Below are 17,249 nucleotides of genomic sequence, written 5' to 3' on the forward strand. Positions count from 1 at the left end.
AGACTTGGAATGTGGAGCCTAATTGGGACTCGTTTAATCAGCTGTGACATTACTTGCGTGAGACGATAAGTCGGCATGCGGAAGTGACGACAGGATAATAGTCGCCATCGCTTGCGGTTACCGTTTGGTAAACCGAAACGCCTCAGGACCCCTAACAGGACTTCTCTGTTTTTGGGCGAATACTCGAAAGTATCCGCCCAAACTAGGAACCGGTACAGGAGTGCACGACGCTGACTAGCAATCTGAACCGCGACTCTCTCATTTGATCAGTTTCGGTAGGAGACTTGCCAATCGGTTCATGACTTTCTGGGATTGCTGGACCACACGTGTACGTGTAGCTCCAACACAAGATGTTTGTCTATGACGAAAGTTAAATACGTCATGGAGTCATGGCGGTAACTGCGCTGAGCGCACAGTCTGCCAGAGATGTCTCAGCCACCACCAGCATGTCGTCCGCGTAGCAGATGACGCGCACGTGAAGTAGTAGTGGAATGCGAAACACCGATGAAACGAGTTAAAAATAATTCAATGTACATAAACATGAAAAAATAAAAATTATAGAAAACTTTTTAAGATCTATTGGGCATTAAAAACACGAAGCATATACTTTTTTGTAAAATTAATCTTGTAATATTTTGGATAGAAATGAAATGGTTGAATCATCTAAAATCATTGTAAATTTAAGCTTGTTTAATGTAATGTCTAATTAAAAAAATTTAAAAACGTTTCCATGAATTATCTTCTATGAGTAATCGACCAAGTAAAAAAACATGTAATTTTTGGTAGAAAATTGCCAAATAGATGATAAAAAAAAAAGGTTATGTACCACGGCGTTTTTAGATATACACCAGTTCAAACTGTACCCAAACAAACTATATAACCATTTTATGTATTAAAATATTGTAACTCAATAAGTACTTATCCTAAAGTTGTTCTTATTAAATTTTTTGTAAGAAAAACTAAAACCAGCTGTTTTAAAAATATATTATTTTTTTATTTTAAAAATAAATAATAAAAAAATGCTTTTAACGTATATTTCAAGAATGCAAAATTGATTTTATAAAAATTACAGCTTAATTTTTTTTGTATCAAAAGTTATAAGTTGGATCTATCCCAAGAGTAACTTATTAATGTAGCAACGGGATCCTTGAAGTCCGGACCTTCTAATGGAGAAGGTCTACGTTCTAAAAGCTATCTGAACTACTCAATATTTTTAAATACGTCATTGATTTAATTAGTTATATATGTTAAAAATATTTTAATGCTTCAAATATATATTTAAGTGATTTTAACCACAATAATATTATTATAATTTCAAACTCACCTCATAAACATGTTTCTAATAGTGCATCCCAGTCAAAATACACTTTAAAAATAAGATATCAAGTAATGACTGATACTTTATTTTGTAAAATTCACAAAAAAATTAAATTGTTTATAATTGTCTATTTATAATATATAAAATTACTTTTGAATAAGTTTATAAAATTTTAAAGGATAAAAGAAGAAAACAAACTTGATTTTTTTAAAAACTACACTGTAAGTAGATTTTTAATTAGTTCCAAAATTAGGGTAACATCATAATAATTGGATTATACATAATTATTAAAATTACTTTTTAACTATAAATATAAATTATTTGTATGTTATCATCAGTAACTAAAATACACTTTTATGATAATATTATACACTTATATCACATAATATTTATTATAAATCTAAGGAAATTTTTTTAAGTACAATCAAGAATAATTTCTTTTTAAAATATAACGCAATAATTTAGATATCTTAACAATTTGATTAATTTTCACTTATACTTCATAAGAGATAATTAAAAATTTTATTAATTGATTTTGAAATATGCTTTTTAAATTCATTTTTAAAGAAAATTGTCCATGTTTACTTTTAAAATTTACTAAACGAATTATATTTAATTATTTGATGATATGATTTCAAATTTGTCAAAATCGAGTTTTGATATTCTATGATAAATAAAAAAAATAATTTATATAGATAATAATTTCCAACAATCCAATTATGAAATATGTTATATTTTTTGATTAGTAAATTATAGATTTTTTTTATTCTATACATCTATAATGCTAGTAAAATAACAATTTAACAAAATATTAAGTAATTAAAATTTATTTCAGATATTTATTTCACAGCCATATGGTTAAATAATCAATAATAAAAAATAAATCATTACATCAATTGTGTGATGCATGAGCACCATTCATGTAATCAATCCACCTATTAGCTGTGCTTTTTAACACTGTTGCGTTATCTAAAGTAGCTAATAAAAGTAATTGATTAATATGTGTAGCGTGGTAATCCCACCTGGCAATATTTGGTGATGTTTCAAGTGTCAAATGTCTGAGATCATATGCTGATCTTGAACCCATATCAAACATAAGTAACAAATGTTTTAAAGACAACATTCCTTCATGCCATAATGTATAAGACTCCTGTGCTATCTAAAATGTAAAATTAATGATAAATAAAAAATTCTAATAATGTTCTATATAGAAGCTACAATATAAATTAAAAAATTAGTCTAATTGTTAGAGCCTGGAGTGCACTTATAAATTCGTTTTGAGCTACTTGAAAAATTGATACTAACTTTATCTATATAAATAAACAAAGTAAGTATAATAATTTAATAAAGAATATTGTGCATATAGTGTTCACCATGAGAGCAACAGTACAGTTATTTGATATTCTGCCAGATAAAATGTATGCACGCCCATTAACAAAGATAAACATTAAACTTATCTATAGCATAAGAAATCTTAATAGATATAAAAGTTCTCATTTTATCACACTACAATATTTGCTATTTGTATTTGTAACATATAAAAAAATTAAACTAAATAAATTATATTTTAATATCTTATTCATATTTAAAATGTTTTTTAGCTATAATATATTACCTGAGAACCATTTGGAGCTAACATAAAAAGGTCATATAAACCAATAAGTGAATACATAAATCCATTTAAAATGAATATTGGAGGAATTGTTGGATATTCTTCGTACCAAGGATAAATATCCATAAACTTAGCTAATACACCTCCATTTTTACTTTGGACTTTAAATGGTTTAAGTGCATAATAAGCAGACTTTAAGTAAAGTTCATTTCCTCCAGAATGATAGTAAGCTCTAGCTAATAATGATATAGCTTGTCCTTGGCCCATAGCTGATATCCTGAAAAAAAGAAAGAAAAACATGGAATCACATAAGTAAATTGAAAATTAAAAAATAATATATTTATTAAAACAAATAAAAATGTTTAAAATAAATATTAAATGTTTGTAAGTATATCATGTCTTTAAAAGTAAATATTTATTTTATAAAGATGAAATGAGGGAATTAATATTTACATTCTATAAGTGCAAGATTTTCAGATTATTGTTATTTTTATGAATTATTTTATTTTTAGTATTGATTATCCATAAAATTAAAGTTTAGCATATCAACTCATTATGTTGATTTTTATTTTTCGCACAAGTCATTTACAAGGAACCTAATTTCTTTGGAATTTTAAGATAAATTATATAAGATAAGATGGTCAAATTTAATAACTAACAACACTGTAAAAATTTTGATAAATATCTTACCATCCAGGTTTTAAAGGAGGTATTGATGGAAATATTTTACGAGTAACTGGATTTCTCCAACCTCCTGACTTTTTATCTTGATGTTTTACAAACCAATGTGCAGCAGCATAAAATTGTTTTATATGATCACTTGAACTTAGAATTAGATTATCTATGTACCCAATACCTACAAGTTTAAAGTCGCACAACTAAAAAACAAAACATATATTTTTTAATAAAATAATATTTAAGAATAATTATATTAATAAAAGTTGTTTACTTTATATTTAACACGCATCATTTTTACAGTTGACTTTTTTAAAATATGAAAACCTTTTTGTAAGTCAATTAGAATGTTTCTTGATAAATTTTTCCAAATAAAATCTTTATGACAACGTATTCCATGATATATATTATGACCCTAAAATTAATGGTTAAGATTTATAGGACAATAGAAAAAAGATAAAAAATTATCATTAGTAATTGATTGTATATGCATTTATAAATTTTAGTTGAGCCTCTTCGAGAAGACTTTAGTTGGTATAAATTTTCTTTAAGTTTATATACAAGCAACAATCAAAAAGTTAGTTTACTTTTTATAAATTATTATTTTTTTTTTCATGAAATTATGTGACAAAACTATTTGTATATCTTTGTCAAAGTTCTGACTGTTAAATAGACTTAAATATTGTATTTTTTTAGTAATAAGATTTCATCATTGAATCTCTAAATACACTTCATATTGAATTTCTTGAAGTTTTCAATGAACTAAGAACACTCTTATAAAAATGCTATTGAATCTGTTGGTGTCTCTCCTATATTTTTATTCAAGTGCAGATTTATTCTTTCTCTACCTATCACATATTTTTTCAATACTTTTTTAAGTAGTGGCTCATTTTCATTGATTTGGAAATCTACCTAAATTAATCTCATTCTTAAAAAAGAAATATGTCATTAGTTTTAAACTACTGTAGCATATCATTAAATTATATCTTACCAAAAATATTTTTAAAAATAATAAATAAAAAACTTATCCTTACATTTAAAATATTTTAGTATCATAACATAGATTTTCTAATAATAAATCATCATAATTATAAAAAAATCTTTTTCTAATAATCAACAAAACGATGTTATTTGTATTGATTTAAAAAAAGCATTTGATAGAGTGAATCACACTTTGTTAATTAATAAACTCAAGGATATTGGCCACTCTAAAAAACACAATCCCTTCAAATTTAATTATCATATACCTGACATTAAATTACATTATTCCATTTTAATTAATGATTTAGGAATTTTGTTCGTTTCTAAACTATTATTCAATACTCATGATCAGTCATAAAAAGAAATGCCTAAGCTATTTTTAGAATGATAAAAAGAAATTGCTGATTTTCATGATTCACATTCCATAAAATGTCTATATACCTCACTAATTTGTTCCTTATTTGAATATCCTTTATTGATTTGAGATCAAAACAATGCAAGGCATAAAGATCAACTTGAAAAAGTACAAGATAAAGTCCTCAGATGTATNCAAAAATCAACTTGAAAAAGTACAAGATAAAGTCCTCAGATGTATATATCATAATTGTTATATTCAAAGAACTCTTCACAATGGTTATGAGAATATCTTAAAATTGTTTAACTTAAAAATTTTAAAAATACATAGAATTATATCATACAATACCTTTCTTACTAAATTACTAAATAACGAGATTGATGATTAATTTTTATTAAATCAATTAAATTTCAAAATAAATAATGACTACACTTGTAAATTCATTTATTTTATACTCCTCAATTTTATAAAAAAAGAAAAGTCTAATAACCCAATTAATATTTTATGTCTTGAAGTTATCAATTATTTTAATAGTTACTGTTTAAATTATGTATTATTCTATTATTTTATTTACAATTATTATAAATTATCAAAGCAAGAATTATTTCATAACAATAATTTGTTTTTTAAAATATATTTGAGTAATTATTAAATTTAAAAAAAATCTACCTTAGCAGATATGAAAGAATTTGAACATATATAATGAAGATTCCAAACCTCATCTGAGGCTTTAATATCCTTTACCGTAATAACAATACTACTACTAGTAGAAACAGACAATGCCACATCAAAATTAATGATAAAATCTTCTTCACTATCAATTTTTATTATTATTTCTTCTTCTAAATTGTTTTGTAATGAAAATACAAAAATTATATAAAAAAAAAGTTAGAGTTATAGATTAAGTAAAAATTATCATTACCAATACTTGTGAACTTTAAAACACTGCTATTTCTTTGGATGTTAAAAGTAGTGTGTAACTTAGACAAATGTGGAATAATCCATTTAGAATTTAACAGTCCATCTTCTAATACTTTAACTCTAGGTTCCAATGAAGTTAGATTTTTACTATAATGAGATAAACCAAATTGAGCTATTTGTGTTGGGTAATAATAGCCTTGAGGATTCCATTGTGTTGATACAGGAACACCTATATAATAAAATTAATGAAACAAGTTTACATTAAATTTCAATATTAAAAACTAATGTTGTACCTTCTGAGGCACTAATACATTTTACCCGATCCCTTTCTTCCACTTTGTAATTTTTAAAATTTGTAAAAACTCCACGAGGATTATATTTACCAATTTGATGATAAATTTTTGAATAACTATGTGACCAATGAAATACTTTTTTGTTTTCAGACGTATCAACTAATTTTCCATAAATCTAATAAAGTTAAATTATTTTCTACTAATATAAATTATAATTTATAGTTAATAATTTTACCTTAATATTGAATTAAAACAAATTGTTATCTTACTGTCAGTTGCTTTTGTAGAAAGATAAGTAAAGTATTGAAGTATAAATAAGGCATAATAGATAAATAAATAACAATGGTTTTACTTTTTTATAAGTGATTAGCAGCTTTATATTTGGGTACTTATTTTAAAATTTATAAGAAAATATTAAAGTTTAATTTTTTTTTCAAATTATATGAATTTTCAGTACTTAGGTCAATTGGCCCTGCCAAACCTCAAATATTCATACCAAAATTATACTTATACAAACTAATAAAAAAAATAAGGAGCTCTATTAGTAGAATCAAAGCTCTTTGAATGAAAAATAAGGCAACTCCATTTTTTTTTTCAAAATCAGATTTCAACATATCTTATTTAATAAAATGATGAATATATCTATCCTAGGCAAAAATAGATATAAAAAATAATAATAATAAAAAAAAAAAAATCAATATGTTAAAAGTGTTTAGTTTTATAGCTTCTTGAAATTTTTTTTTAATTTTAAGTTCAATAAATGAAGTTAAATTATACTTGCAAGAATAAATGTAAAACTCCATCATGAATAGATCAAAATAAGAGTTTGCCCAATTTTTAATATGTTACAACAATATGCCAAAGTAGTTGATTTTTTCAATTATTTTAACTTATACAATGTTGATGAAGCTTAATTGTGGATACAGAAGAAGTTTTTCTTTATGGAGAAAATTATTTTTGTTAGTATGAGAGTTATTTTTTAAAAAGAAGGCTTTTTTATGAAATAACACCAATTTTACAAGAGGGTTCTGTTCTTATAGTCTTCCTTATATTTACATTTGATTCAGCTACATTATTTAAATATAAATCATTTATTTATTACATAATACAAACCTCAAAGTATTTTTTTAAAAACGAAAATGGTACATAAACAATATCTCCATTCAAGAGACAATCTATTATATTGTTGTTTCCATTAATATAACAATCTATTGGTTTAATGTCATATACTAACTGAGCCTATAAAATAAAAACATAATTATTTTTTTAATNTACTAACTGAGCCTATAAAATAAAAACATAATTATTTTTTTAATTTATCAATTAAATATAACCCATTTAAATAAAAAGTATCATTAGTAAAGTTAATTTTTTTAATAGTTTAAATGGCTTTCAGAAAAATTAAAAAAATATTGTTAGTTTTTTAAGTATAACACAAAAAAACTAAACAATTAGTATTACTTGATATAAGGGTAATCAAAGAAAAATATAAAAACTACAATAAAATGTCTAAAATATATTAACATAGTCTTCACAAATTTAAAATAATTTTTTTAACATACATCATAAGTTAGTTTAAATTTATTTGAAAATAGCCTATGATTTTGTCCAGAGCAATTCGACCATAGTGATAGCACACTAACTGAGATCAATATGATCACAATCAGTAATAATGTTCTTATACTCCTTATATTTAACCTCATAATTATTTTGAAGTCATTTGATTTGTAGCTATGGTATTTCTAAAAAATATATATACATATAAGTTTTTTGAATATTTGTATATTATACATAGGTTCATCTTTTTTCTATTAACATTATGCGAGCTTAGTATTATTAAGGATTTTTTTATAAGGGATAAACATAAGATTACTTGTATTACTCCCTATAAAGTATATAATGTTGTACTGTAACAGTACGAAAACTATGCACTACTTTATCAAAACAATTTTGCTGACTGAGGGAACAATTTTTTGATTAATGAGAACCTTTAAAATATCTAGTTATGTGGAAAATGTGAAATTACAGAGTAGGACAAGTTTCACTCAACAAAACAATGAAAAAGTCATTTTGCACCAATATGCCACATTAAGATGGCAACAATTAATTCACCAACTTCAGTAAGATATTTTTCAAATGGAGAATATGGTGACTATGCCTTACTTAGACAAAGTAGACATTTAACAGCTATGATTTTAGAAGAATTGAGTATTATAGATTTATTTAATTTTTTTTTAACCTTAAATCACAAGGAAAAATAGTTTAACTTATAATAGATTCTTAGGTACACGAAAATAATTAACAGATTATTTTGCTATTTTGATGTAATAATAAATATTCTTATTCAAAAAGATATTCTCTTTGACGTATTATATTTTTAATACAAAATTATGTTTACCTATAAAATCATAGGGATGTAAACAGCAAACTTAAGTAATGACCACATAAAAATGTATTCATAACACTTCTGCAGCTGCCTAATTTAAATTACAAGTGTACTCTTTTATGACTTAACAAATTAGTAAAAGGAACACACGAGTTACTAACAATTAATAAATGCATAATAGTTAAATTATTTTCAAAAGGAAAACATAATTTACAATAAAAATGTTATTATATACTTTTAATTGATAGTGAGTGTCTGATAAGAATAAAATGTTATTGTTTTTAGTTTCTTTGATAAATGTGAACTGATGAAATTGTCATTATTTTTATCAATTCTGTGATAATTTCGCAAAATAATAATTTAATAATATATTGTGTAATATACAATAATGACACAGATATACTACTTATTTTAATAAGGTATAAGTATTATAATAAAATTCTATACTATTTATTATAAGGAATCAATTGTATGTGAATATATAATATTCAATATATAATATTTATTAATCTATCCTTGTAACAATCAATTCTATCTAAAAAATTCAGTTGAAAAAAAAAATTTTGGTTTATACGTTGCTCTGATACTACACCGACGAAGTCACAGTACAAATATTTTACATCAAGTGAAAATATAAGGGAGATTGCTGTAATTAAATATTTGATGTTTTATTATTTAATCCACCCTAACGACCATTCGTCAGTATTGTGAAAAATATAACAAACAATTCGCTGATATTTTAAAAATATTATATTTATTATTCTTAGGTTTAAGCGAATAAAAAAAAATTAATTAGTAGTTATAATTGGTTATTTATTATAATTGTAACCGAATATTAAATAATATCATGATTTTGTACTTACATTATCCAGAAATATATATTTTTAAGAAATTAAGTTCCTTATAGTCCCTTAGCTACATCTATAGTTTTATTAAACTTTAAAATGTTCATTCTTGAATTAATTGTTTGGTAATTTTAAGAAACACAAATTTCGCATGTGCATACAATTTATATTGAGTAAGTTTTATTGATTAAATATCTAGGTATAAAAATGTTTGTTATTGATTCTAATAATAAAATAAAAAAAAAAGTTTCTTATTTCATTTACAGATATTAACAAAATTCATTAAACTGAATTTTATATGATTTAATAATTTTAAATTAAATGGTTTTAGAAAATTAAATTTTTAATTGTAAAATTTGTATCAAAATAATTTAATATTGTTCATTGCATAAACGTTGTTCGAGAGATTTTTGCATGTAAGCTTCCAATGAGTGTTGGATAAAGTGTGGCAATTTTTGTTCTACTTGTGATTGGAGTGTAGTGGCCCAATTTTCGTTTAATCTGTATTGTACGCTTGGGATTTCGACCTTAGTGTAATATGTGCCACAACGTTGGTGTTCGTTCTTGGTAACGATAACTTGGATTTTAACGTTCTTGATGCTGAAATCAATGGATTGGGCAATGGTACGTTGACCGTTGGCATTGACAATCAAGTCTCCATTCCATTGAAGTTGGTCAAGATGAATGGTATAACGGGTTTTGTATGTGTTAATATTCTTGCGAGTGAAAGACATTAATTCAATTTTTTGGTTAGCTTGGTCCATGTATCTGGTTCCAATACTTTTAAGTTCGATAGTAAAATCATCTTCGGTCCACTTCATGTCGTATAATTTAGCTTGTTGGCCGTTGTTGAGGGAGTAGAGAGGTGTGGTGATTTCAGCTTTAAGTTGGGAGATTATTCCCTTGTGAGTAGAGTTGTATACTTCAGCAGACACGGCATTTTGAAGTTCCCAGACAAGATTTTTCTTGATGGCACTATCAAAAGCAGTAGTTTCACGGTTTTGTTCATTTACTACGGTAGATTCGGCGTATTCAAAAGTGGCAGGCTTGAATCTGTATTGGCCAACAGTGAAACCAGCGGTGACATTACTACGGACTTTGTTTAAGTCTACAGTGAATGCACCATAATTGCTTTGGGGCAAATCGGATTTGAAGGCACCTTTGGCTCTTAATTGGTCAAATTGGTACTCTACAAATACAGTATCGAATTCGGGCTTGATGAACATGTACATCAAGTCACCGTCATTCAGGTTTTTCAATTGAGTGTTGTAGAAGTTGACGGAATTGTGTTTGGTAGACTTAACGGCGACGTTCTTAATGTATAATGGTTCTTGTAAGTCACTCATTTCAGAGTACTTGCTTACTATTCTTTCTAATGCGGCGATCTTTTCTGTTACGGCGTTTCCAAGTGTAGCAGATGAGTCATAAACGTTCATGTTGTAGTATAAATTGGCATTGTGTACATTTTTGTTGTTGTTGTAGTTAAATTCTTCTTGGAAGACAAGTTCGTCCAAGTTCTTGAAGTTATTTTCATAATCGTTGTAATGATTTTTGTCATCGTTGTTGGTGTTGTGGTAGTTGTGGTAGTTGTGGTAGTTGTTGTAGTTATTGTTGTTAAACTGATTATCGACTTCAAATAATTCTTGGCTTACACTACGACGACTTTCATCGTAATTGTTGCTGAAGCGATTAATTTCACCTAAATCATAAAATATGTAGTGGATTATTTTATATTATTCGAGAAAAACTTAAAATGTATAAAATATTTATTTTAAGTATTAAAAAATTATATTATGTCTTGATATATATACTTTAAAGCGTGTTAATTTAACCATTAAGTGGTATTATAAATATTAAATGTATTAATAATAAAATTAAAATTAAAAATAGAAATATATTAGATTATTAAGATTTATTGATAAAAATATTGTCTATTGTACATACTTCCAAATCTAGTAGCTGCTGAAACTTGAAGAGCCACGAAGGCAAAAAGTACTGATATAACAGCTAAAATTACCTTCATGATGTATGTAGGATTTACACAACTGATGGAATGATTTTTTGATACTTCAGTATGAATTTATATAATATGAAAATTGATGATCACAGAAGAATTCTTCTGATTAGATGCCTTTCTGGATGTGTGAAATGCATTAACATCTTTATATTTTTAAATGATCAGCATAATTTTTATCTGCATATTGGCTTAAAATTTTGTATTTTTTATTACCATTCGTAACATATCTGCGCTTTCCTCTTTAACTTTAATGTAATTTATACATTTCATAGTTAACATTATTTTTTTAGCGATTCATTAGAAAATGCAATCATTTAATGAGATAATAATAATAAACGCATATTTTTTTTATTTCTAACATATTACTAATGAAATATTGAAGTATAATATGTACACAGTGATTCTTTTATCATTTTTTCTTAATTAATCAAAAAATAAAGATTATGCTAATAATTTTTTTTTGTTCTTTTGGCTACAAGTTTTTCTTAATTTATAAATCATGAATTATATTTTTACATTAATCCCTTATACCATATACTGATGTCAACTTTATTTTTAACTAGCTTATTTATCATTTTAATAAAAATACACAACGATGTGAATTTGCACATTACTATTAGTAGGGATTTTTGGATTAATTTCTGAAGCATGAACTCACATTTTCTTTATAATTTAAACTTAAACCATTAAATTATTATATTTTTTTGAAAGAATGGAAATTAAAATAAGGATACTGATCTCTCCTTTCTATATTATTATATATATTATATATTATTTGCTCTAAATTATAGGCGTTAATAATTGAAAAAATTTGAAGTAGAAAATTATAATACAAAAAATAGTGATTATTTCACTGAAATATTTGTCGTTTAACTTTGGGGACCTAAATATATGAGACAAGTCGTTGGGAAAAATTGTTTTTATTCAATTGTAGAACATTATATAACCTTTTATTTATTATATACATAAAGGATGTAATATTTCCAGAATGTGTTTAAAGAAATAATAAAAAAAAAAACGATAACACAGTAGGGTCGTGACACAGTGTGGACGTGGTACAATTGGGACAAGTATAGATGATATCTGACAGTAATTAAAATAACTACTATTATAAGAAAAGCTTCAATGCAGATTTGTAGATAGTGTTTAATTTTAAGAAATTGGTGGATTATACCAAAAGCACAATGAATTCCTATTTCCTTCATTATTCCTGATAAGTAGTTCTTTGATTTATAAGTATAATATATGAATAAATATTTATTATAGCAATTAAGTATAGTATGAAATAGATATTTAATAATTTAGTGTTGTAATTTTTACGGAGAACTTATAAAAAATTATAAAGTTGCTATTACTTTTATGGCAAACTTGTATAAAAATTGAAGGGCTTGATACAAAACTTTTCAGAAAGTAATTTGTTGTAAAGTGGAAAGAAGCGTCTGGAGTGTATGCGATAAAAGAATTTTAATGAGACTGAAAGGTAAATTTTATAAGACTTAGTGAGATCAGCTATGATGTATTGTTCAGAGTGTTAAGCTGTTGACAAAAAAGTAGATCAGAGGTGAAAATACTTAGGTGGATGAATGGAGTGACTAGAGAAGATAGGATAAGGATCGAACATATTAGAGGGAGTATAGGTGTAGCGTCAATCGTAGATAAGATGAGAGAAAATAGACTTAGATGGAATGGTAATGTTATATGGATAGAGGAAACAGAAGCTGTAAGAACAGCTATAGAAATGAGTGTTGAAAGAAGAAGAGGTAGAGGAAGACCAAAAAAGAGGTGGAGGGATGTAATTGAATGCGATTTGAGGACGGTTGATGTGAGCATATATGATGTGAGAGATCTTGTTAAGTAGCAGTTTAGGCTAAGTGTGATCGACCGCAAGTAGTTGGAATTAAGGCGAGGAAATAGAAGACTAGCGGGACTGTATATTGGTAAATTTTGAATTTTTGTGTGAACCTCGTAATAGTATTTTGTTACACTATTAATAATTACTATTAAAAAAAGATACAGTCGTTTATTTTGGGTAATGCGTAGAAATGTGCATATTAATAGTAATAGTAGATCCTTGCATGGTTCGGTTTGAACCGGTCCAGTCGATCCTAAAATCGAGAAAATAGTCCACTTTAAAAATATTATAATATTTAATGTTTAATAATTAATTTTGCAATATTATTTAAAAACTTAATTTCTGCATACAGTAGAGCGACAAACATAAAATATTAAAAAAAAGTAATAATTTTTATCGCAAATTGTGATATCAAGTTGACCTACATTCGGATCAAATTGACTTCTGATAACAAAACCTATCGTTTAATGAAAAATAATACAAGAAATATTAATCGCAGACTAAAATGTATAAAATAATGACCCACGTACTACCAGAATTTTCAGGAATCCCGAAATCCAGATATTTAAATTGCAATGTAAATGTATCCCTACAAAAACTGTTATACGCTAAGTAAAATAATTTTTTTTTTTTTAAATAGCTATAAAAGTTGTGATATATTTTTATAGCTAATTTTTAAATTATAGGTATAATTTGTGTAAAAAATTACTAATAAATGCTTTAACTTANTAATTTTTAAATTATAGGTATAATTTGTGTAAAAAATTACTAATAAATGCTTTAACTTAGCTTGGTGTATTTTGTTACATATTTAAAAATACACTAACAATTTCATATTGTATTAAGTACATATGACAAACTATCAGTGAAATAAAATGGAACTTATTATGTATATTTGCGTACAGGAAGTAATAAACACAAATGTATGACTCCATTTTTTTAAAAATCAATGTATTTTTCTTAAATAGTTTAGGATTATTTTATCAATTATTTTAGAGTAGGACCAAGCATCGTCTATATACTCAAATTAACATAATTAGTGCCACATATTACATTGTTATATCACCACCTAAAGAGCTGTTTTTTTTTTATGGGGCAACATAATTATGAATGAATACTGTCATTAAACGAATATTAGTTTTTAATTAAAATATTTTCTAACTTGATTTTAACTAATTGCAGTTTTTACAATACAGAAAAATGTCTAAATTATGTCCTATTGCATTATCAATTATACAATATTATATAAGAATAAATATTTATTAACTTTATAAGTGTGGTATTAAAATATAGATTAATAAAAGAAATAAATTTATCTTTTAAATACTCTAAAAGATGAACAATTTTTAACTCTTTATTCAATGGCGAGGAACACTACTTAGCGTTTTATACGCGGAATATGGCGGAGTATCTTTGTTGGGATATCACTCATTTTTTTTTATTGATATTAGTAGGTTTTAGGTTATTGTACGTTTAATATTTGAATTAATTTTTTAATGTAATAGTGTATTATTATAAAATAAAAAATTGTTCATAAAATAATATAGTTTTATTAAAAATATCAAGCGCCAAAAGTCCGTTCAACAACAGTACCCAACATGAAATAACGTGACCGTTAAAAGTAAACAGGACATATTCATGACGCCACTATAACGGTCATTGACCAACACGTCACGCAATAAATCTAAAACATTATATCGGTAGGCTAATCATTTTGACACTATTGAGAATTTAAAACGTTTGTTAAAAAAATATTAGATTCAAAATACTCAACAATAATATTTGATTAAATAATTATTTTTTTCATATCTTCAGAATAAAACTCTTAAATTATAATATTGTTTAATAGGAACAATTATTTTTAATTTTATCATATGATAGTAAACAAAATTTATAAACAATTTTATTAATATTATTTTTGAATCTGTTGAATCACAAGTAAAGTGATTTTAGACCAACATTTCTATTCTTTTTTTACCGTTTTGAATACAGAAATCTTTAATTTTCTATGCAGTCACAAACCATTTTTAATTGACATTTTATGAAAAGAAGATAACAATAAAAGTTTGCGATATACTTAATGTGAGATAACAATAATAGGTTCAAATTAGATCTTAGATGTATTATTAATAGCAAAGTCTATTGGCTCATAAGACCATTTGTAATATTGAAGGATCTATTTCTTAGCCTCCTTCTCCATACTATAGTGACTATCAAATAATACTATACTATAATAATGTAATTGTAATCATTACTCACACAAAAATTTTTTTATTGACTTATGGACATTAAAAGTTTTAACAAAATCTTATAAACTGACTTTAGAAATACTAATTCATCTTCGATATTACAATCCCGCGTAATTAAACAACTACTAAATGCGGTCCTGTTTATTATTCAATACGTTTCATTATAACGTTTAACGCAAAAAATTGGGACCTCTTTATTTAGTTATTTTTTGTATTATATTTTGTTTAATTAACATTTTATATTGGTTGAACCGACTGCATGTTGCGACGGCGTTTATTATATTTATTATCTACATAAGTCATAAGGTGCTGTAATTTGTTTGTATCGTGGAGATGGTCAGATGTGCTCACTAATTCTCACAAGGTGTATTTATCTACCTTGCTACTTTGAACTGGTTCGTGGACGGTGTTAGTGTCAAAAGTCAAATATTTAACAACAAAAAACAAACAAATATAACGAACTTAATGTTAATCGGTATGATTGGCGTATATTGTTGATTTGAACATATCTGACACTCTGTTTTAAAAAAATATTTTTAAAGTAAAAGTTGTGTTGAAAATAAATTATCTTGAAGTTATGTAATAATAACATTTTTGTTTACCTTTAAATAACGAGTGCATAAGGTTTACCTTTCTTTAGTCAATGGTTTAATGGCTTTGCGCCGAGTTTGTAATAAAATGTACTTTTAGCGCTTATCAGGCGCGAGAAGAATAAAATTATTTTAAAAATGCTTAGTTAATATAAGAATAAAAAAATGCGTAACTCGATCACTTAATTTTTATTTCAAATTATTCATAGTTCTATACATAAAAAAAATGTATTATTTAAATAATATTTAGTGCGAAATTTATTGTATTTACCATATCATAAACTTATTTTTGAGTAAATATTAAAGTAAATATTAAAGAATGTTTTTGAAGTAAAACAAAGTTCATTTACAAATGGTCCAGATATACCGATTTTTAAAAAGGTTGGCCAATTACAATTGAAAACATTCGAAATCACCTAATACAATTCCGTTTCGAAACTTAAAATTTCAATTAAGTAGATATAATTGAGTTTTTGGGCGCAACATCTGATGGTACAATATTTCATTAGTGGTCCAGTTATATATATATTTGTTTAGTTTTAACTAAGCACTTTAAACATAATTTTATAACTTATCTGTTGTTTATATATATATATAAGTTAACGTTTATTATAATATTATTACAATATTATTTTATTATCTCTTTATTTAAAAAGTGAACAAAAATTTATTCATACAAAATAACCCAATCGGTTTTTTTGGTTGTGTCTACCTCAAAAACTCCTAAAAAATAATTAATAATCTTGAAAAAAATGACCAGGAGCTGGAAGATAACATGGCTGCTTTAATTGTGAGGCTGCTTATCAAATCCCACCTTACACTAGGTTTATTTTCATAAATGTTTATTACTGAACTATTAAATATAGATGAGGGATAGATTTTTATCTTTTGCTTTAAATGGTGTTTTATAGGGTTTTATGAAAATCTCAAAAAAATCAATTTTATTGATGGTTGAAAAAGTCGGATTTAATAACTTTGCTTTTTAAGGATTACCTTAGTGTACATCAACTATCAGTTTTTCAAGGAACATTGACTCATTATTAATTAATTTTAAAACCACATTATTTCTATAATTATTGTTTATATTGACATGATCAAAATACATTTTTTTTTCTTTTACTTTAGTTCGTAGCTTAACTTAATTATTGCACAAAA

At 25.3% G+C, this 17,249-nt stretch overlaps 2 protein-coding genes across 2 annotated transcripts; both read right to left on the reverse strand.

Moving 5' to 3' along the window:
* Positions 1–1,882: 1,882 nt before the first annotated feature.
* LOC126897373 (D-glucuronyl C5-epimerase B) lies at positions 1,883–8,788 on the reverse strand. The gene is made up of 10 exons (XM_050670913.1): positions 8,554–8,788; positions 7,718–7,897; positions 7,269–7,394; positions 6,156–6,330; positions 5,864–6,091; positions 5,611–5,783; positions 3,880–4,020; positions 3,621–3,808; positions 2,934–3,207; positions 1,883–2,477 (listed from the first exon to the last, which is right to left on the reverse strand). The coding sequence occupies exons 2-10, from the start codon at positions 7,856–7,858 to the stop codon at positions 2,211–2,213; spliced, it is 1,713 nt and encodes a 570-aa protein (XP_050526870.1). The 5' UTR covers positions 7,859–7,897; positions 8,554–8,788; the 3' UTR covers positions 1,883–2,210.
* A 743-nt stretch (positions 8,789–9,531) lies between these two features.
* LOC126897374 (protein dopey homolog PFC0245c-like) lies at positions 9,532–11,499 on the reverse strand. Its single transcript, XM_050670914.1, has 2 exons — positions 11,331–11,499; positions 9,532–11,085 (listed from the first exon to the last, which is right to left on the reverse strand). Exons 1-2 carry the CDS (start codon positions 11,407–11,409, stop codon positions 9,758–9,760), a joined length of 1,407 nt encoding a protein of 468 aa, XP_050526871.1. The 5' UTR covers positions 11,410–11,499; the 3' UTR covers positions 9,532–9,757.
* Between the last annotated feature and the right edge of the window lie 5,750 nt (positions 11,500–17,249).

The sequence above is a fragment of the Daktulosphaira vitifoliae genome, unplaced genomic scaffold, assembly GCF_025091365.1.
Source record: "Daktulosphaira vitifoliae isolate Bord-2020 unplaced genomic scaffold, ASM2509136v1 Scaffold_2, whole genome shotgun sequence".
Lineage (NCBI taxonomy): Eukaryota > Metazoa > Arthropoda > Insecta > Hemiptera > Phylloxeridae > Daktulosphaira > Daktulosphaira vitifoliae.